The 22,137-nt window shown below is 44.4% G+C and overlaps 1 protein-coding gene across 1 annotated transcript in view; it reads right to left on the bottom strand.

Moving 5' to 3' along the window:
• Positions 1-16,209, bottom strand: part of astn1 (astrotactin 1) — a gene marked incomplete at both ends in the record, with an annotated part of 75,541 nt that extends 59,332 nt beyond the window's left edge. The window contains one exon of the mRNA XM_079750418.1: positions 15,906-16,209. Within this exon, the coding sequence (XP_079606544.1) occupies positions 15,906-16,209 (304 nt within the window). The remainder of the gene's footprint in view (positions 1-15,905) is intronic.
• Positions 16,210-22,137: the final 5,928 nt, after the last annotated feature.

Genomic DNA, 22,137 nt, shown 5'->3' on the forward strand with positions numbered 1-22,137 from the left:
ATGAGTTGGGGAGGAGAAGATGAGTTGGGGAGGAGGAGAATGGGTTTGGGAGGAGGTGGTGATGAGTTGGGGAGTAGGAGGGGGATGAGTTTAGGAGGAGGTGATGAGTTTGGGAGGAGGAGGTGATGAGTTTGGGAGGAGGAGGTGATGAGTTGGGGAGGAGGAGGTGATGAGTTGGGGAGGAGGAGGTGATGAGTTGGGGAGGAGGAGGTGATGAGTTGTGGAGGAGGTGATGAGTTGAGGAGGAGGTGATGAGTTGGGGAGGACGAGGTGATGATTTGGGGAGGGGGATGAGTTGGGGTGTAGGAGGGGGATGAGTTGAGGAGGAGGTGATGAGTTGGGGAGGAAGTGATGAGTTGAGGAGGAGGTGATGAGTTGGGGAGTAGGAGGGGGATGAGTTTAGGAGGAGGTGATGAGTTTGGGAGGAGGAGGTGATGAGTTTGGGAGGAGGAGGTGATGAGTTGGGGAGGAGGAGGTGATGAGTTGGGGAGGAGGTGATGAGTTGGGGAGGAGGAGGTGATGAGTTGGGGTGTAAGAGGGGGATGAGTTGAGGAGGAGGTGATGAGTTGGGGAGGACGAGGTGATGATTTGGGGAGGAGGATGAGTTGGGGTGTAGGAGGGGGATGAGTTGAGGAGGAGGTGATGAGTTGGGGTGTAGGAGGGGGATGAGTTGAGGAGGAGGTGATGAGTTGGGGAGGAGGTGATGAGTTGAGGAGGAGGTGATGAGTTGGGGTGCAGGAGGGGGATGAGTTGAGGAGGAGGTGATGAGTTTGGGTGTAGGAGGGGGATGAGTTGAGGAGGAGGTGATGAGTTGAGGAGGAGGTGATGAGTTGGGGAGGACGAGGTGATGAGTTGGGGAGGGAGACGCTCCAGAGGAGAGCAGGGGGGAGTGTGTTGGCAGCAGCTGCGGCCCCTGCAGGTGGAGGTGGATCACAGTAATCCCATTATCCAGTGTGCTGCTGGAGAACCCAGAGAGCAGAGCCCTCCCTGAGGTTAAAGCTGTAACGGTTGAAACAACAAGTCTGTTTTTAGACAACACCTGACGCCGTGCCTCTGAAACCCTTAATCCCTGATCCCCCTGAACACAGGCCTTTGAGAGGCGGGGTGCAGGAGGGTGACGGGGAGACAGCGTGGGTTCACAGCCTTCAGCGGCCTGTTTACATGCACATTGTGTGGGAATAGGCCTGTGCACAGCCATGAAAAGAGAAGGCTAAATCAGGCCTTGGATCTGCACATCAAACCAGAGTTTATGGTGGCGGCTCTGAGCTTTACTAACCCCCCCCCCCGCTCCACTGGGAGTGTTCATCCCTCCTACTGCTGCAGGACCGTCTAAATCAGAAGCGGCCATATTGAATGCTTCCGGGATAATTACAGCACCCGATAAAAAGTGAAAGCACGTAAAAAAAAAAACAGATTACACAATTCTGAGGTTGTACAGCAATTAAGCTCTCTGTCTCTCTCTGGCTCGCTCTCTTTACCTCTCTCTGTCTCTACCTCTCTCTGCTCTCTCTTATTGTCTCTCTACTTCTCTCTCTCTACCTCTCTTATTGTGTCTCCGTGTGATGAGCTGACAGCTGAACATCACCTTGGAAACAGAGCATGCCTGGTTCCTTTGCCAAACTCTGGGGATAAATCCCAAAATACAAACAGATCCATAAACAGTTTACCATGTTTCAGATTGGGATAACAGCTATCTTTATAAGATGGACCGGATGTAATAACTAGTTTTCCATTGTGTATAATATCAACAAATAACTTTCAGCACCTCCTACTCTTCCTCTTCCTCCACTGTTTCCTCCTCCTCCTCCTTCTCCCCCCCCCCTCCCTCGTTGTGTGTATGAGGAGCTGATTGAGGTAATGTTCTCTCGTACACAGTCAGTACTGCAGTAGAGCGGCTTAGAGAAGCATCCTTTGTCACTGCGTGTACAGAATGTACTTCTTGATGGTTTCACATTTCCAGCCTTCACATCCAATCTGTGTTCCACAGCAGATCTGAGGACCGAGTCCCCAACTTTACTTTCTCAATACAACTGCACACCTCCATGCTATCAGAACCCGATAATCACGTCCTGCAGTCGGGAAAACATTGGCTTGTAGCGCTGTTTGTTCGGGAGACAAATAATCAATACATTAGCAGAAAGCCATGATCATTGATGTAGTTTATGATAATCAATACATTAGCAGAAAGCCATGATCATTGATGTAGTTTATGATAATCAATACATTAGCAGAAACCCATGATTATGGATGTAGTTTATGATAATCAATACATTAGCAGAAAGCCATGATTATGGATGTAGTTTATGATAATCAATCCATTAGCAGAAAGCCATGATTATGGATGTAGTTTATGATAATCAATACATTAGCAGAAAGCCATGATTATGGATGTAGTTTATGATAATCAATACATTAGCAGAAAGCCATGATTATGGATGTAGTTTATGATAATCAATACATTAGCAGAAAGCCATGATTATGGATGTCGTTTATAATAATCAATACATTAGAAGGAAGCCATGATTATGGATGTAGTTTATGATAATCAATACATTAGCAGAAAGCCATGATTATGGATGTAGTTTATGATAATCAATACATTAGCAGAAAGCCATGATTATGGATGTAGTTTATGATAATCAATACATTAGCAGAAAGCCATGATTATGGATGTCGTTTATAATAATCAATACATTAGAAGGAAGCCATGATTATGGATGTAGTTTATGATAATCAATACATTAGCAGAAAGCCATGATTATGGATGTCGTTTATAACAATCAATACATTAGAAGAAAGCAATGATTATGGATGTAGTTTATGATAATCAATACATTAGCAGAAAGCCATGATTATGGATGTCGTTTATAATAATCAATACATTAGAAGAAAGCAATGATTATGGATGTAGTTTATAATAATCAATACATTGGCAGAAAGCCATGATTATGGATGTAGATTATAATAATCAATACATTAGCAGAAAGTTATGATTATGGATGTAGTTTGTAATAATCAATACGTTAGCAGAAAGCCATGATTATGGATGTAGATTATAATAATCAATACGTTAGCAGAAAGCCATGATTATGGATGTAGATTATTAAAATCAATACATTAGCAGAAAGCCATGATTATGGATGTAGTTTATAATAATCAATACATTAGCAGAATGGCGTTTACCCGATGAGCCGTACTGTACTGGGTGATGTTCTGCATGTCTCCCCCCCCCCCCACAATAATTTCCCCAGAACTTTATTTATACCCTGGTTCCTGGAGTGGAAACACATTCAGTTCCAGCAAAGGTTACTAATTCCAGGGTAATGTTCCTGCGGTGGAAAAGTGTGACAGTGGAACAGAAGAGACACAGACAATATATACTACATAAACTATGTAATACTAAAGTACTAATGTATACTCAATACTATAGTACCAATGTATGTATAATACCATAGTACCAATATATACACGTTAGAAAAGAAGTGACTATTACAGTCTATATATAATATATATATATAATACTGAAGTTCTAATGTATACATGATAGAACAGTAGAGACTATTACAGTCCATTACAGGAGAGAGAGAGAAATAGATGGGGAGAGAGAGAAAGAGTAAGAGAGAGTGAGAGTGAGAGAGAGATGGGGAGAGAGTGAGAGAGAGAGATGGGGAGAGAGAGAGAGAGATAGGGTGAGAGAGAGAGAGTAAGAGAGAGTGAGAGGGAGAGAGAGATGGGGAGAGAGTGAGAGGGAGAGAAAGAGAGAGATGGGGAGAGGGGCGGGAGAGGGGCAGAAGTGGGAGGCGAGAGAGAGAGATTGGGAGAGAGAGAGGGAGGGGAGGGAGGGGAAAGAGAGAGAGGGAGGGGATGGAGGGGAAGGAGAGAGAGAGAGAGAGAGAGAGAGAGAGAGAGAGAGAGAGAGAAAGAGAGAGAGAGAGACAGAGAGGAGAGGAGAGAGATATGGGAGAGGGGAGAAAGAGAGAGATGGGGAGAGGGAGAGAGAGAGAGATGGGGAGAGGGAGAGAGAAGGAGGGAGGGAGGGAGAGCAATGCGAAGGGAGAGAGAGAGGGAGAGAGAGAGAGAGAGAGGGAGAGGGAGAGGGAGAGAGAGAGAGGGAGAGAGAGAGAGAGAGAGAGAGAGAGGGAGAGGGAGAGGGAGAGAGAGAGAGGGAGAGGGGGAGGGGGAGGGATGGAGATCTCTGCATGCAGTTTCCACTGTTGTTCTTCTGTGTACTTTAGCACTGTCCTCTATGGTTCTGTTGTTGTTGATCTGTACTCTCATCACACTCTGTCAGTCCGTCTTTCTGTCCGTCTGTCTGTCTGTCAGGTGTGTCCCTGAACCTACTCAGGTTGGATCGAGGAACACATCCTCACACTCCAGGCTCCAGTTAGAATATAGGAAAATATAGAACATATAGTCATAAACCTCCAACTCTTCACCACAGACCTGGTGGAGTAGGACCTCCACCTCTGTACCATAGACCAGGTGGTGTAGGACCTCCACCTCTGTACCATAGACCAGGTGGAGTAGGACCTCCACCTCTGTAGCACCGCCCTGGGGGTTGGTCGCTTGCTTTATTAAATGTCATCCTGCAGTAATTAAGCGCCGGTCCTCGTCCCTCAGGGCTGCGCTGAGTGGTCGACACGTTAATTAAAGTCTGCAGCTAGACGAGCTGCAGGCTAATTAACATGTTTGCATAGTGTCCTGAAGAATGCAGAGACTATGAATAACAACGTGAAGCCAGAAATATCTCACTACTATATAATATATGATCATATATTATACACTATCTGCCTGAATGTCCCGCAGTAATCCTTCAGCAGAACGAGAGCATTAGCTCTCCGGGCGCAACGCTGCACAGAGAACCAACACTCGGCTCTGTGTGTGAGGAAGAGCATCTGGATGTGTGTGTGTGTGAGAGTATGTGTGTTTGTTAGAGATGAATGTGTGTGTGTGTTTGTTGGAGATGAATGTGTGTGTGTGTGTGTGTGTGTGTGTGTGTGTGTGCATTTATGTGCATTTGTGTGTTATCAGGATGCATACTGTGATACACAGAGGCAGGGCGTTTACAAAGCTATTACAGTTATCCTTTCAGAGTAAATACGCAAAGGATTAAAGGTTGTTAATCATTTGTTTTGGTCGTAAATCAATCAAATACGAAGAAATGGGGCTCAGTAAAAACTGTGCCTCCGTCTGCTCGTGATCATGTAAAAACCCTGCAGAACCCTGTAGAACCCACTGCAGGCTGCAGAACCCAGTAGAACCCACCGCAGGCTGCAGAACCCTGTAGAACCCACCGCAGGCTGCAGAACCCTGTAGAACCCACTGCAGGCTGCAAATCCCTGTAGAACCCACTGCAGGGCCCTACAGAACCCGCTGCAGGACTCAGAACCCGCTCTAGAACCTGCTGCAGGACTCAGAACCCGCTTTAGAACCCGCTCCAGGACCCTACAGAACCCGCTGCAGGACTCAGAACCCGCTCTAGAACCCGCTGCAGGACCCTACAGAACCCGCTGCAGGACTCAGAACCCGCTCTAGAACCCGCTGCAGGCTGCAGGACCCTAAAGAACCCGCTCTAGAACCCTCTGCAGAACCGGCAAGCCCCTGAGAGCAGGGACAGGGGGGTCATCATCCCAGAGTCATACAGGACTTGACCATGAGCAGGGGCGGTTGCCAAGGCAACAGGATGAGACCCCCATAGCAGAAGTCAGACCCTAAAGGAATACTAATGGGCTGCAGCTCGATGCTGAAGGAATCCTGAAGGAAACGATGGTGATCAGACCCGAGGTCTGAACCCTTACGGCCAAACAATACATCAAACAGATCATTTTCCCCTGAATTCACATCGATATCCAGACAGAAGGGGTTGCTGATCACTGCTGATGTACAGTGGGCTTTGGTTCGCTTAAAGAGGCTTGATCTTTAGTTTGCAGGAGAAGTCCTCCAGTGGATAAGGACCTCTGAGGACCTCTGAGGACCTCTGAGGACCGAGGCGTGTGACCCCTCATCAACCTCTGAAGACCTTCTCTGAGGACTTCTCCTGATGAACGGGTGGTGTCACCGTCTGGGGCTTTGGAGGCTCCTTGCCATCTGCTGAGACCAGCTTATGTTCCCCTAACCTTCTAACAACCTTTAACTTCTCAGCACTCAACCCTGCAGTTTATCACTTAGGACTAAACCCTGTTTATCACTCAGGACTAAACCCTGTTTATCACTCAGGACTAAACCCTGTTTATCACTCACGACTAAACCCTGTTCATCACTCAGGACTAAACCCTGTTTAGCACCAGAACTAAACCCTCTTTATCACTCAGGACTAAACCCTGTTTATCACTCAGGACTAAACCCTGTTCATCACTCAGGACTAAACCCTGTTTATCACCAGAACTTAACCCTGTTTATCACTCAGGACTAACCCTGTTCATCACTCAGGACTAAACCCTGTTTATCACCAGAACTAAACCCTGTTTATCACTCAGGACTAAACCCTGTTCATCACTCAGGACTAAACCCTGTTCATCAATCAGGACTAAACCCTGTTTATCACCAGGACTCAACCCTGTTTATCACCAGGACTAAACCCTGTTTATCACCAGAACTTAACCCTGTTTATCACCAGGACTAAACCCTGTTTATCACTTAGGAATAAAACCCTGTTTATCACCAGGACTAAACCCTGTTTATCACCAGGACTAAACCCTGTTTATCACCAGAACTAAACCCTGTTTATCACTCAGGAATAAAACCCTGTTTATCACCAGAACTTAACCCTGTTCATCACTCAGGAATAAAACCCTGTTTATCACCAGAACTAAACCCTGTTTATCACCAGGACTAAACCCTGTTTATCATCAGGACCAAACCCTGTTTATCACCAGAACTTAACCCTGTTTATCACCAGGACTAAACCCTGTTTATCACTCAGGACTAAACCCTGTTTATCACCAGGACTCAACCCTGTTTATCACCAGGACTAAACCCTGTTTATCACCAGGACTAAACCCTATTTATCACCAGAACTAAACCCTGTTCATCACTCAGGACTAAACCCTGTTCATCACTCAGGACTTAACCCTGTTTATCACCAGAACTAAACCCTGTTTATCACCAGGACTAAACCCTGTTCATCACCAGCACAAAACCCTGTTTATCACTCAGGACTAAACCCTGTTTATCACCAGAACTAAACCCTGTTCATCACCAGGACTTAACCCTGTTTATCACCAGGACTAAACCCTGTTTATCACTCAGGACTAACCCTGTTCATCACTCAGGACTAAACCCTGTTTATCACCAGAACTAAACCCTGTTTATTACCAGGACTAAACCCTGTTTATCACTCAGGACTAAACCCTGTTTATCACCAGGACTCAACCCTGTTTATCACCAGGACTAAACCCTGTTTATCACTCAGGACTAAACCCTGTTTATCACTCAGGACTAAACCCTGTTTATCACCAGAACTAAACCCTGTTTATCACCAGGACTAAACCCTGTCCATCACCAGGACAAAACCCTGTTTATCACTCAGGACTTAACCCTGTTTATCACCAGAACTAAACCCTGTTTATCACCAGGACTAAACCCTGTCCATCACCAGGACAAAACCCTGTTTATCACTCAGGACTGAACCCTGTTTATCACTCAGGTTTAAACCCTGCTCTGGACGTGACATGACATGAGACAGGTAAGGAGGAATAGGAGTGATATATTCCAGGGAGAGGAGTGACAGAGGCAGGAGCGGAGGATTAGGAGTGACACATTCCAGGGAGAGGAGTGACAGAAGCAGGAGTGGAGGAATAGGAGTGACACATTCCAGGGAGAGGAGTGACAGAGGCAGGAGTGGAGGAATAGGAGTGACACATTCCAGGGAGAGGAGTGACAGAGGCAGGAGTGGAGGAATAGGAGTGACACATTCCAGGGAGAGGAGTGACAGAGGCAGGAGTGGAGGAATAGGAGTGACACATTCCAGGGAGAGGAGTGACAGAGGCAGGAGTGGAGGAATAGTGACAGGGCGTGGGGGTGACCTGACCCATGTTGGTGTGGGAGACACTCATTAGTTCAGATAGAATCGTGGAGAACAAATCTTCTGAGACAGTTTTTTTCCCTCTTCTCCTCTGGGTTTTATGGTGGTTTTATGGCTTTAATCAGAGAATGGTTTCTCCTCTTGCCTCAAGCGGTTCTTAATGAAACGCTGGGATTCAGACGACCTCAGACGTGCAGCCAGGGACAGCGTGTCAGGAACCTTCAAACGAACCGGTTATGTGCAGCTCTGGACTCTCAGCCGTTGGCGTCGGCCCGTCTGGAGAATTGTTTTGTAGTGGGACTTTGTTTTAGTATCAACTGCAAGATGTAATGGCTGGCAATATGGTAATAGTTACCTACCCCTCCCCCCACCCGCCCCCCCCCACACACACACAACCTATGCAATGCATATATATGAAAACACAAGCATTTAAATCAATATTATTTATTATTCTAGTTATAGAGTGCATTCTTCACCCACCTAGTATGGGTTAGCCAGTAGAAAGTTAGATCTGCATATAGGGGGAGCTAAGGTTTTCTATTGAACACCACAGCATGACTATGTTCACCGTAGCTTTTCCACCTATTGCCCTGCCGCCTTCAGATCATCTCTCCATGGCCTACAGAGATACTGTAAGACGTCATCTAAAGACACTTCCTCAACCCACTCCTAAACCAATTCTTCAAAGACCATCAACCTCGCTATGCTCACCTCTTTGGAACGCCATCAGTAAAGGTATCACATGCAGCAGAGGGATCACAGCATACTGGTTAATGCAGCACCTGACAGGAAGTGGGCGTGGCTTCTTAACCTCCACTCTGATGTTCACCAGACCCCCTACAGGGCTGACAGGAGACAGGTGGATGAGCAGGTCGTTGATCTCACTAAGAACATCCTGCAGAGAAACGTTCCTGACCGAGCATCAGCCCCTACACCAATCACAGCCACCGAGCTATTGCCCCTACACCAATAACAGCCACCGAGCTATTGCCCCTACACCAATAACAGCTGCCGAGCTATTGCCCCTACACCAATCACATCCACCGAGCTATTTCCCCTGCACCAATCACAGCCACCGAGCTATTGCCCCTACACCAATAACAGCTGCCGAGCTATTGCCCCTACACCAATAACAGCTGCCGAGCTATTGCCCTTACACCAATCACAGCCACCGAGCTATTGCCCCTACACCAATAACAGCCACCGAGCTATTGCCCCTACACCAATCACAGCCACCGAGCTATTGCCCCTACGCCAATAACAGCCACCGAGCTATTGCCCCTACAGCAATCACAGCCACCGAGCTACAGCCCCTACACCAATAACAGCTGCCGAGCTACAGCCCCTCCACCCCTGACCCTTATCCCACTGGGGGGTTCTAACCCTAACCCGCTGGGGGTCAAACACATGTTATTTTTTCTCTGTGAACACTTGAGTTCAGGGCTTTGTGGTTTACTTTTAATCTCAACCTCTTCCACTACTACTGGACTGCTGGTGGTTCAGTCCTCAGCTCACTACTACTGGACTGCTGGTGGTTCAGTCCTCAGCTCACTACTACTGGACTGCTGGTGGTTCAGTCCTCAGCTCACTACTACTGGACTGCTGGTGGTTCAGTCCTCAACTCACTACTACTGGACTGCTGTGGTTCCAGTCCTCAGCTCACTACTACTGGACTGCTGTGGTTCCAGTCCTCAGCTCACTACTACTGGACTGCTGTGGTTCCAGTCCTCAGCTCACTACTACTGGACTGCTGTGGTTCCAGTCCTCAGCTCACTACTACTGGACTGCTGTGGTTCCAGTCCTCAGCTCACTACTACTGGACTGCTGGTGGTTCAGTCCTCAGCTCACTACTACTGGACTGCTGTGGTTCCAGTCCTCAGCTCACTACTACTGGACTGCTGGTGGTTCAGTCCTCAGCTCACTACTACTGGACTGCTGGTGGTTCAGTCCTCAGCTCACTACTACTGGACTGCTGTGGTTCCAGTCCTCAGCTCCCTGTCCGCACCGCGTCAGTACTGATGCTCTGTTATACTGGTACTACTGGACCTATTGCTGCAGTGCAGCTCTACTGTTGTGTCTCTACTGTTGTGTCTCTATTGTGTGTCTATTATGTGTCTCTACTGTGTGTCTCAACTGTGTGTCTCTACTGTTGTGTCTCTGCTGTTGTGTCTCTACTGTGTGTCTCTACGGATATCACTTAAGCAACCAGTCTCATCAGCAACTCTCTTGGATGGCAAACACTGACCCTAACCCTAACTACTAACACTATACTGACCCTAACGCTAACTCTACCAACACTCTACTGACCCCAACTCTAACTCTACTAGCACCCTACTGACCCTAACTCTACTAACACTCTACTGACCCTAACTCTACTGGCACTCTACTGACCCTAACATAACTCTACTAACACTCTACTAACCCTAACTACTAACACTCTACTGACCCTAACCCTACCTGTACTAACACTCTACTAACCCTAACTCTACTAACACTCTACTGACCCTAACTCTACTGGCACTCTACTGACCCTAACATAACTCTACTAACAATAACTGACCCTAAACCTTACTCTGCTAACACTCTACAGACCCTAACCCTAACTACTAACACTCTACTGACCCTAACTCTACCTCTACTAACCCTAACTACTATCACTCTACTGACCCTAACCCTAACTCTACTAACACTATACTCGGGGGTTGACACTAAGGTTTCAAAAGCACTTAATCATCGGGCAAGTACAGGTCATGTTCAACTTGCCCGAATGTCATGTTCACTTACCACAATTAAAATCAGAATCGTGAACGGGCCTCTTTTTGCCAGGCACCTGGCCTGGTTTTGGGGAGCTCATGAAACTCATCCTCAGACTGAAGCTGAATGTTAGCTTCCACGCTTGTATGTGTTTAAAAATAACAAACTTCTTCTTTGTTTACTTATTGACCAAATGGTCACATCGTGCCATGAAGTTATTTCAGTCCACCGTTGCAACCTATTAAAGCTATTGCCCAGTTATATGCAGACCTGCATGCTTTTATCTGGATTTTATGCAAATGTGCATAACTAAATGTCCAAGGTAGTAGCAAAGATATGTATTTTTAACTTTCACGTTTCTCGTAGGTCTAACTGAATAAACACAATCGCGTTTATAGTAGTGTTGTCATGATTACTGAATTTCCTAACCTCGATACTATATCTGGAAAAATATTGATAATCTTTACAATTTTCGTTCCAGGGGAAAACAAAGTGAATTGAGTACATCTCTAAAACTGCATGGGCTATAATATGTTATCTTGGTGCCAATAGAAAGATTGTTGTGCAAGTGAAATATTCAATGTGGATACTACTTGGTTAAAGTGAATAAAGCTGGAACACGGCATAAGTAGAAGAACTTTTCCACCTGAAATAATTGGTCATTATCAGTTGGTAACACTGTCATACTATGCGACACAAAAAGTTAGATATCTTACCATTTTGACACTTGACACCTCTATTTAAAGTTCAGGGCAAATATAATCGAATGACATCAAGCCAAACACCGACAAATACACATATGGCCACTAGATTGCACTGAAGAACATGTCTTCTGATTGAAGGCAATTTACCTTTTTCCTAAGAAACCTTCTCTTAATCATTGATTGTAAATACTATTTTAGGTGCAATATTTGGCCCAGACACTGGATTATTGGTTCATTGTGGTTTTATGAGATCAGATTCAACTTTGTGGACAAAAATCACAAAGGTAAAACTTCATTTTTGGTTGTTAAAAGAAAAGGGGAAGATTCTTCTTAAGTTTTATTTGCAAGTTTTAGTCCAAGAATTATATGGTTTGGACTGTTGGAATCAGTGGAGGCTAAGCTTTCATATAATATATAGTTTGCGCAGGGTTTTTGCTATTGCTGTGCATGTGCACAGTTGTGAAACCCAAAACCATGTTCCTTGCATTTGCATGACTTTAAATTAGTCTTTTGACTTTCCTTGGTAGTTTGCTTCAATCAAAAGTACTTCCAAACCGCACTCCTCTATCACAACTAGATCTTCATTCTCTACCTAAACCGGTCGCGGCGGCGCTGCACTTCAGATGCTAGCTGTGTTGGTTAACCTTTAGCTAACACCGAGACTAGTGCCGGATCACTGCCAGAGACCGCACTGCGAGTAAGTGAAAGGAGGCGGGGGCTATGTTCGCTCTGTAGCGATGCGTGTTTATTAACTCGCTGTCCAAGAGAACAGAACACAGCCAATGATCAATTATAAATTGATCTATTTTGTGTGATTTTGCAGAAGAAAATGGTTGTTCTGCAGTTTTTATAAACACTTCAATAAATAGCTTTTATATTAAGAAACCTTCAAAAATCCACTTGCCCGTTCGGGCAACCAGAAATCAATCTCAACTAACCCAAATATTATATTTAGTTGCCCCAGGCAAGCGGGCAACCTTAAGTGTCAACCCCTGACACTGAACCTAACCCTAACTACTAACACTCTACTGACACTAACCCTAACTCTACTAACACTCTACTAACCCTAACTCTACTAACACTCTACTGACCCTAACCCTTAGTCTACCAACACTTTACTGACCCTAACCCTAACTACTTACACTCTACTGCCCATAGCTGTACTAAGACTATACTGACCCTCTACTGACCCTAACTCTACTAATACTAATGACCCTAACCATAACTACTAACACTTTACTGACCCTAACCATAACTACTTACACTCTACTGACACTAACCCTAATTGATTCTGATTAGGACTAGGAGAACCTCAGCATAGGCCGTACACGGAGAGGAGAGACCAGACTAGGAGGGAGACTAGGATAACCTCATCATAGACCGTACACATAGAGGAGCGACCAGACTAGGAGAGAGACCAGATATAGACCAGGAGTACGTTGCACACAGAGAGGAGAGAGACCAGAGGGTATGAGGTCAGCCCCTGCCCATCAGAGGAGAGAGACAAGAGGATAAGAGGTCAGCTCTGTTCCATCCGAGAGGAGAGAGACTAGAGGGTATGAGGCCAGCTCCTGCCCATCAGATGAATCTGAAATGCTTACTGACCTTACTGCTAACTCTCATAATTAACTGTAAATTAATTCACACTAATTAATTTTCAGTATTGCTTCCTGATTAAACCAGTGAAAACGAGAAGCTGGGGGACACACTAAAATAAATACTGGATGATGAATACATAAAGTAGTCTGGCTGAGTTTGGCGACTGCGTTCATAGACCTTTAGCCTATCATTCAACATACTAATAAAGTTACAGAAAGAAATCAAGTTACTACTTGACAGGAAACAAGTTACTACTGGACAGGAAACAGCTCAAGTTACTACTGAACAGGAAACAAGTTATTACTGACCAGGAAACAAGTTACTACTTAACAGGAAACAAGTTACTACTGGACAGGAAACAAGTTACTACTGAACAGGAAACAAGTTACTACTGGACAGGAAACAACTAACTACTGGACCGGAAACAGCTCAAGTTACTACTGAACAGGAAACAAGTTACTACTGACCAGGAAACAAGTTACTACAGGACAGGAAACAACTAACTACTTGACCGGAAACAGCTCAAGTTACTACTGAACAGGAAACAAGTTACTACTGACCAGGAAACAAGTTACTACAGGACAGAAAACAAGTTACTACTGGACAGGAAACAAGTTACTACTGGAGAAGAAACAAGTTACTACGTTCTAGTCAGCAGCTAGACTGCTGACTAGAACGAGAAAGTTTGATCACATCACTCCTATTCTCGCCTCTTTGAACTGGCTACCGATAACTTCCAGATCGGATTTTAAGCTGCTACTGCTAACCTATAAAGCCTTGCATGGACTATCTCCATCCTACCTGAAGGACCTGATCATTCCTTATAGTCCTTCTCGGCCCCTCCGGTCTTTGGGATTTGGCATTCTTTCACTACCGAAGGTTAAAAAGAAATCGGCTGGACAGAGAGCGTTTGCCCTTCGAGCTCCCTTTCTATGGAACAGGCTGCCAGCGGTGATCAGGGAAGCTGACTTTGTGGAGCTATTCAAAGGAAAGCTTAAAACGCACCTCTACAATCTTGTGTTTGGAACATAAGAGTGTGAAAACGATACAGATGCAATGTGAAGACCACTGCGTGTTTGTTTGTGCTTTTGTTAATACAGTTACAACATTAATAGCAGTATACATAATAACGCTGTACCTTATTGGTACGGTGGTGCAAAATTGCATGTCAAACCGCATGGCAAATCGCATGTTAAACCGCATGTTGAATCGCATGTTAACAACCCTTTCAGAACCGAGTGTTAACCGGACTCCCTCTGAAAATAACGCTGTACCTATGTGTACGGTGGTGCTGTGTCGCGCTGTCTCAAGGTGTAAATCCCGCAGGCGATGGCCGCGGTTAATACAGTTATTAAATTAATAGCAGTATACATTTCCACTATATACTTTTCAGTTCTAATTCACTATTCAGTCTAATCTAGCGTGTTGTGGACTGGACTGGATGCCTAGACTCTCCTCATGGTTAACCAGCCAGCACCTCATCACCAATTTAGTATGATGTGCATGTATTTACCTGTATGTCAATTATGGCACCCATTGCACTCCTGACCATCCCTGGAAGAAGGGATCCCCTACTATGTATTTCTTCTCAAGATTTCTTCCTGGCTAATTCAAGGGAGTTTTTTCTTGCCGTTGTGGGGGCTTGGGTAGAGGGGGGTGTCATAAGTATTTGGCCTGTTAAGCCCTTTGAGACTGTAATGCTGATTAAGGGCTATACAAATAAAATGTAATTTAATTTAATTTAAGTTACTACTGGAGAGGAAATAAACTACTACTGGACAGGGAACAAGTTACTACTGGAGAGGAAACAAACTACTACTGGACAGGGAACAAGTTACTACTGGAGAGGAAACAAACTACTACTGGACAGGGAACAAGTTACTACTGACAAGAAAACAGCTCAAGTTACTTCTGGACTGGAACGAGAGAGATACAATCATATCTATTTTGTGTATATGCATGGATCCATAATAACTAGTGTTGTGTGTACTATCATAACTTAGTTTAAAGTTTAAGTTAAGTGAGGCAGAGAAGCTGCCTCAGCCAGTGGTCCGGTTATAGGATCAGGACCATGGCCAGCTCTTCCAAACTAGTGCACTCCCTTCAGGTATTTAGCTAAGATATAAAGTTAAAGTTCCTTCTATTAAACCAAGTTATGTTTCATATTTAAGTTCCTTCCATTAAATCAAGTTAAATGTTATTTAGTGTAGTTCTTTCCAATAAACCATATAATAACTGATCTGCTTATTAGCTGAAAACACTGTCTCCGTTCTCTGGTCCCCAAAACAGATCAGACATCAACACAAGTGAACTCATAGTGGATCCACTGGTTCAGCAGCCTACCAGCTCAGTGTGTGGAGCAGGTTTTGTATTTGATGTTGTATTTTGAAGGCTGGTGTGTATTTAATATCATCATGTTTTGGAGGCGTGTTTGAAGGCTGTTGTGTATTTGATGTGTTGGAGCATGTTGTGTATTTGATATCATCATGTTGTGTATTTAATATCCGCATATGGTGTAATTAATATCAGCATTTAGAGTATTTTATATTGTGTGTTGTGGAGGTAAAGTCTGGCTCACCCAGGACGAGGAAGGGCAGCTTGGTGTTGTGGAGGTGGAGGTGTTGGAACATGTTGTGTTGTTATGTTGTGTAGTTATGTTGTGTCTCTTACCCAGGATATAGTAGGGCAGCTCAGTGTTCTCCAGGTCGTTCAACACCTCAACCGCTCGGTGTTGTGGAGGTGAAGGTGTGTGTTATTGATGTTGTGTAGTTGATATCATCATGTTGTGTTGTTATGCTGTGTAGTGTTGTGTGTCTGTCTCTTACCCAGGATGAAGTAGGGCAGCTCGGTGTTCTCCAGGTCGTCCACCACCTCCACCGCTCCGGGGAAGTCGTTCCTGACGGAGAAGAGCAGCTTGGGCTCGGAGGCCGACGGGGAGTGCATGATGCTCAGCTCATTCTCGCGGAGGAACGGGAGCGCGGACACGGTCACGCTCTTCACCTTACACTCCATGTCCTCCCTCTGGTCCTCATCCATCCGCTCCGAGCCGAGCGCTCGTCTCGATTCTCCCGCGAAAACCATCCAGGGGAGCGACAGCAGAAACAGAGACAGCAGCATCCCGGACCCCATGTTGATCCGCTCGTCTCCTCACAGAAACGGAAGTCTCGTCTCCCAGCAGCGGAAGTCCCGCCTTCCGCTGAGTTGCTGGAATATTTTATTATCAATAATATTGATAATATAAATAGTATTTTACATTATTGTGTGTGTTAGGCCTATAGGTATTTGATATTATAATGCATGTTTGTATTTAATATTATATACATATATATATACATGTGTGTACTTTATATGATTAGATATGTGTGTATTTATATGATTATGTATATATGTGTGTATTTTATATGATTATATATATATATGTGGGTATTATTTATGATTATGTATGTATGTTTGTATTATGTTTTGTATTTATAGGATAGTACATGTGTGTATTTATATGATAGTACACAGAAAATTTTATTAAAAGGAGTGACAAAGCAGTATAATTTTCTTTAAACTGCGAGCGTACTACAAAGTCGTTCAGGGATTTTCTCTCTTTAAGTTTAACACCTGGTGTTATGACATGATCGCCGTCAGCCCCCCTGCTGTAGGGCTGTGTATGTAGGTGTGTGTATGTGTGTGTGTGTGTGTGTGTGTGTGTGTGTGTGTGTGCGTGTGTGTGTGTGTGTGTGTGTGTGTGTGTGTGTGTGTGTGTGTGTGTATGTGTGTGTGTGTGTGTGTGGACCATCTGTGTTCATTGGTTGTCATTAAGGTTCTTCTTCAGGGTCATCTTGCCAATCAGAACCACATGATTTCATTATGATGTCCTCGTATGTATATATATATATATATATATATATGAGCAGAAGAGAAGTAGAGAGGAGTTACATACACAAGTAGGAATAATAAGGTATATACAGTTCTATCTAGTATATAAGAAGGATAAAGCTATGGTTCTGAGTCCGAGCTCCCAAGAGGCTCTGCTCTGCATCAGGGGGCTGTGGGAGGAGTCTCATGTAGACTCATGAAACACCTTCACCTGTCCACCGCCCCTTTGAGAACATTTACTTCTGAGTCATATCAGAGCCAGGGAGTCTGTCTCTGCGACGGAGAAACCAACCCCCTATAGTCTGATACCCCTAGGTTAGTCTGATGACTCTAGTTTAGTCTGATACCCATAGTTTAGTCTGATGACTCTAGTTTAGTCTGATACCCATAGTTTAGTCTGATGACTCTAATTTAGTCTGATACCCCTAGTTTAGTCTGATGACTCTAGTTTAGTCTGATACCCATAGTTTAGTCTGATGACTCTAATTTAGTCTGATACCCCTAGTTTAGTCTGATGACTCTTTTTAGTCTGACATCCTTAGTTTAGTGTGATACCCCTAGTTTAGTCTGATACCCCTAGTTTAGTCTGATGACTCTAGTTTAGTCTGATACCCCTAGTTTAGTCTGATGCCCATAGTTTAGTCTGATACCCCTAGTTTAGTCTTATGACTCTAGTTTAGTCTGCTACTCCTAGTTTAGTCTGATACCCTTAGCTTAGTCTGATACCCTTAGTTTAGTTGGACGACTCTAGTTTAGTCTGATACCTGTAGTTTAGTCTGATAACACTAGTCTAGTCTGATGACTCTAGTTTAGTCTGATACCCTTTGTTTAGTCTGATAACACTAGTTCAGTCAAATACCCCTAGTCTCATGACTCTAGTTTAGTCTCATACCCATAGTTTAGTCTGATACCAATAGTTAAGTCTTATGACTCTAGTTTAGTCTGACACCCCTAGTTTATTCTGATACCCCTAGTTCATTCTGATGACTCTAGTTTAGTCTGATACCCTTAGTTTACTCTGATACCCCTGGTTAAGTCTGATACCCCTACTTACTGTAAGTCTGATACCCGTAGTTTAGTCTGATACCCCTAGTTTAGTCTGATTACTCTAGTTACTGTAAGTCTGATACCCCTATTTCCATCTGATACCCCTAGTTTAGTCTGATACCCCTAGTTTAGTCTGATTACTCTAGTTACTGTAAGTCTGATACCCCTATTTCCATCTGATACCCCTAGTTTAGTCTGGTACCATACCAGACTAACCTAAAGTCATCAGACTAAACTAGAGTCATCAGACTTTAGTACCAGTGGTAACCCTAATTTAGTCTGATGTCTCTAGTTTTGTCTGCCACCCCTAGTTTAGTCTGATACCCCTAGTTTACTCTGATGACTCTAGATTAGCCTGATACCCTTAGTTTAGTCTGATAACTAGTTTAGTCTGCTACCCCTTGTTGAGGCTGATGGCTAGTTAAGTCTAATGACACTAGTTTAGTCTGACACCCCTAGTTAAGTCTGATACCCCTAGTTAGGTCTGATACCCCTAGTTAAGTCTGATAACCCTAGTTTGGTCGGATATAGCTAGTTTAGATCCAGGTGGTTTTGTGATGTGTTGCAATGGAAGGTGTTGAGTCTTTTCTGTTGACAGGAGAGTTAAGTTAGCCAGAGGGACATCAGAATGTGGTGAATGTGTGAATGTGTAATTGTGTGAATGTTCAGGAGGTGAAACAGCTGCTGAAACAGCGTGTTGGCCGAGAGGTAGTCCCAGATGATTCCAGAGACCGAGGTGGTTTCTGTGGACGTCCAGAAGCTCCTCGATGATGAATGTTTCCTCTCTGTTAACTGAGTTCATATCCAGCCTCTCCCCTCTCATCCATCATTGAGCTGTCACTCCTTTACTGTTTCATTACAACCTGCTTCACCTGCTACCATCTACAGCAGCGCAACCCTCCGCTAACCCATCCAATAGAGGCCCCTAACCAACTAGTTATAACTATATCAACCCTTACCCTAACTAGCTAGTTATAACTATATCAATCCTCCCCTAACCCTTACCAGCTAGTTATAACTATATCAACCCTAATCCTAACCCATCCAATAGAGGCCCCTAACCAACTAGTTATAACTTATCAACCCTTACCCTAACTAGCTAGTTATAACTATATCAATCCTCCCCTAACCCTTACCAGCTAGTTATAACTATATCAACCCAAACCATTTAGTTATAACTATATCAACCCTAACCTATCTAGTTAAATCGACCTTAACCCTAATGCTAACCCATCTAGTTATGAGTATATCAACCCTAGCCATTACCCTCCCTAACCCTAACCCTAACCCATCTTGGTATGAGTATATCAACCCTAACCCTTACCCATCTACTTATGAGTAAATAAACCCTTACCATCTAGTTATAACTATATCAACCCTAATCCTAAACATCTAGTTATAACTATATTAACCCTAACCCTCCCTAACTCTAACCTATCTTAACCTAATCTGTAGTCTATCTCCCTAACACTAATACTAAAACACCATGGACACAGACCATGGACAGAGACCATGGACACAGACCATGGACACAGACCATGGACAGAGACCATGGACAGAGACCATGGACACAGACGATGGACAGAGACCATGGACACAGACCGTGGACACAGACCGTGGACAGAGACCGTGGACAGAGACCGTGGACAGAGACCATGGACAGAGACCATGGACAGAGGGACAGAGACCATGGACAGAGTCCATGGACAGAGGGGCAGAGACCGTGGACAGAGGGACACAGACCGTGGACAGAGGGACAGAGACAATGGACAGAGGGACAGAGACCGTGGACAGAGGGACAGAGACCATGGACAGAGGGACAGAGACCGTGGACAGAGGGACAGAGACCGTGGACAGAGGGACAGAGACCATGGACAGAGGGACAGAGACCGTGGACAGAGGGACAGAGACCATGGACAGAGGGACAGAGACCATGGACAGAGGGACAGAGACCGTGGAAGGAGGGACAGAGACCGTGGACAGAGGCCATAGAGTGTTAGGGTTAGGTTAACCATAACCCTAACACTCTATGGTTAGGTTAATATTCATAACCCTATCCAATGCAGCTGCATTACCTTAACCCTGACCCTATATAGTGACCCTAGCCCTTATCTTAACCCTTACCCTTACCTAAACCCTGACCCTTACCTTAACCCGGCCAGCAAAGGACTGATGAAGTAACTGACTGAAGACTGCAAGGAAAGAAAGAAAAGTAGAAAGATTGAAAGATTGAAAGGGAGAAAAAAAGAGAAAAGATCTTTCATTGCACCACCTGTCCCGAAGACATGCACACACATGCGCGCGCACACACACACACACACACACACACACACACACACACACACACACACACACACACACACACACACACACACACACACACCTCGCAGAGGTCTCATCCTGTGTTCCAATCACTCCCGCTCGTCTCTTTCGATCCCTTTCCTGTTCTTATATTACTTTCCACTTTCAGTCTCATCCAACACCTCCTCCTCCCCTACGCCCCCTCCAATCCCTTTTCCGCTTCGCTTGTCCAACCAATAAGGGTAAAGAAGGCGTGTCTTAACGCGTTGGACGAGCAGAGAAGCAGAGAGAAAGGGAAGGCAGGAGAGGAGAGAGAGGTTCTGCAGAGATCTCATCTGTACTCCTAGGAGGAGAGAGGGTTGAGGAGGTGTATGGATGTGGGCTGATTTGGGGGGACGGGGCTGATACACGAGGAGATGTTCTATATTTGACACCCAGCGGATGAAAAACAATCCTCCGATTTCCCTTAAAGGTGAAGCGGTTTTAATTCGGGAGCCTTTGACCGAGAGACCTTAGAGCTAAGCATCCACCGGTCAGGACGAGGCGCTCAGAGAGACTCACACAGGGATGGATTCTAAAGTTGAACTTTTCCAGTGAATCGACGCAGACGCCATCGTGGTTCAGAAGAGGATGTGTGGATTATTGAAGAAGGAGACGGAGAGTGAGGAGACCGGAGGATCGTCCTGATCCCAGGACGCTCTGAGGCGCAAAGCGGGCGGTCCTCACCCCAGGTGAGCTGTGTGTGTGTGTGTGTGTGTGTGTGTGTGTGTGTGTGTGTGTGTGTGTGTGTGTGTGTGTGTGTGTGTGTGTGCGTGTGTGTGTTGATGGTGCTGGTGGATGTGCTCTCTGTATGCAATGTAGTCTACACATAAACACATCAGTTCCTGTCGGCTGAATACCTCAATTTAGAAAGATATATTACATACAAAGAATAGTCCCGTAATCTGAATCCATATGTCTTTAAAGTACTAGATCTAGATCTAATATCTACGAGTGTATCCTAAAAGTACTAGGCCTATATCTAATATATAGGAGTGCAGAGTTAGTACTATATCTAATATCTAGGAGTATATCCTAATAGTACTATATCTAATATCTCGGAGTTTATCCAATTATAATAGTTCTAGATCTAATATCTAGGAGTATATCCTAATAGTACTATATCTAATATCTAGGAGTGTATTCTAATAGTATTATATTTTATATCTACGAGTGTATCTTAATATAATAGTACTATATCTAATATCTAGGAGTGTAATCCTAATATAATAGTACTATATCTAACATCTAGGTGTATATCCTAATAGTACTATATCTAATATCTAGGAATGTATCTTAATAGCACTATATCATATCTAGGAGTGGAGGGTTAGTACTATATCTACTATCTAGGAGGGGACGGTTAGTATGATGTCTTAAGGCTGATCCTGTTTGTGAATGAAGGTCTGAAGGCTGACCACTCCTCCTCATCTCAGATGTATAGATCATTGTGTATCATTGTATCATTGTGTATCATTGTGTATCATTGTGTATCATTGTGCATCATTGTACCATTGTATTTTACAACATTTTGGTGTTAACATAACGCTGTTCAAAACAACAAAGAAGTCAAAATAGATCCTCTAGATTTACGCAGCGAGTAATTATGGACCTTCTTCACCCAATCATGGATCCAAGGTAGACTATCGTGGGAGTTGATCCAAGGTAGACTATAGTGGGAGTTGATCCAAGGTAGACTATCGTGGGAGTTGATCCAAGGTAGACTATAGTGGGAGTTGATCCAAGGTAGACCATAGTGGGAGTTGATCCAAGGTAGACTATAGTGGGAGTTGATCCAAGGTA

The sequence above is a fragment of the Pollachius pollachius genome (genome assembly GCF_949987615.1).
Source record: "Pollachius pollachius genome assembly, chromosome: 14".
Classification (NCBI taxonomy): domain Eukaryota; kingdom Metazoa; phylum Chordata; class Actinopteri; order Gadiformes; family Gadidae; genus Pollachius; species Pollachius pollachius.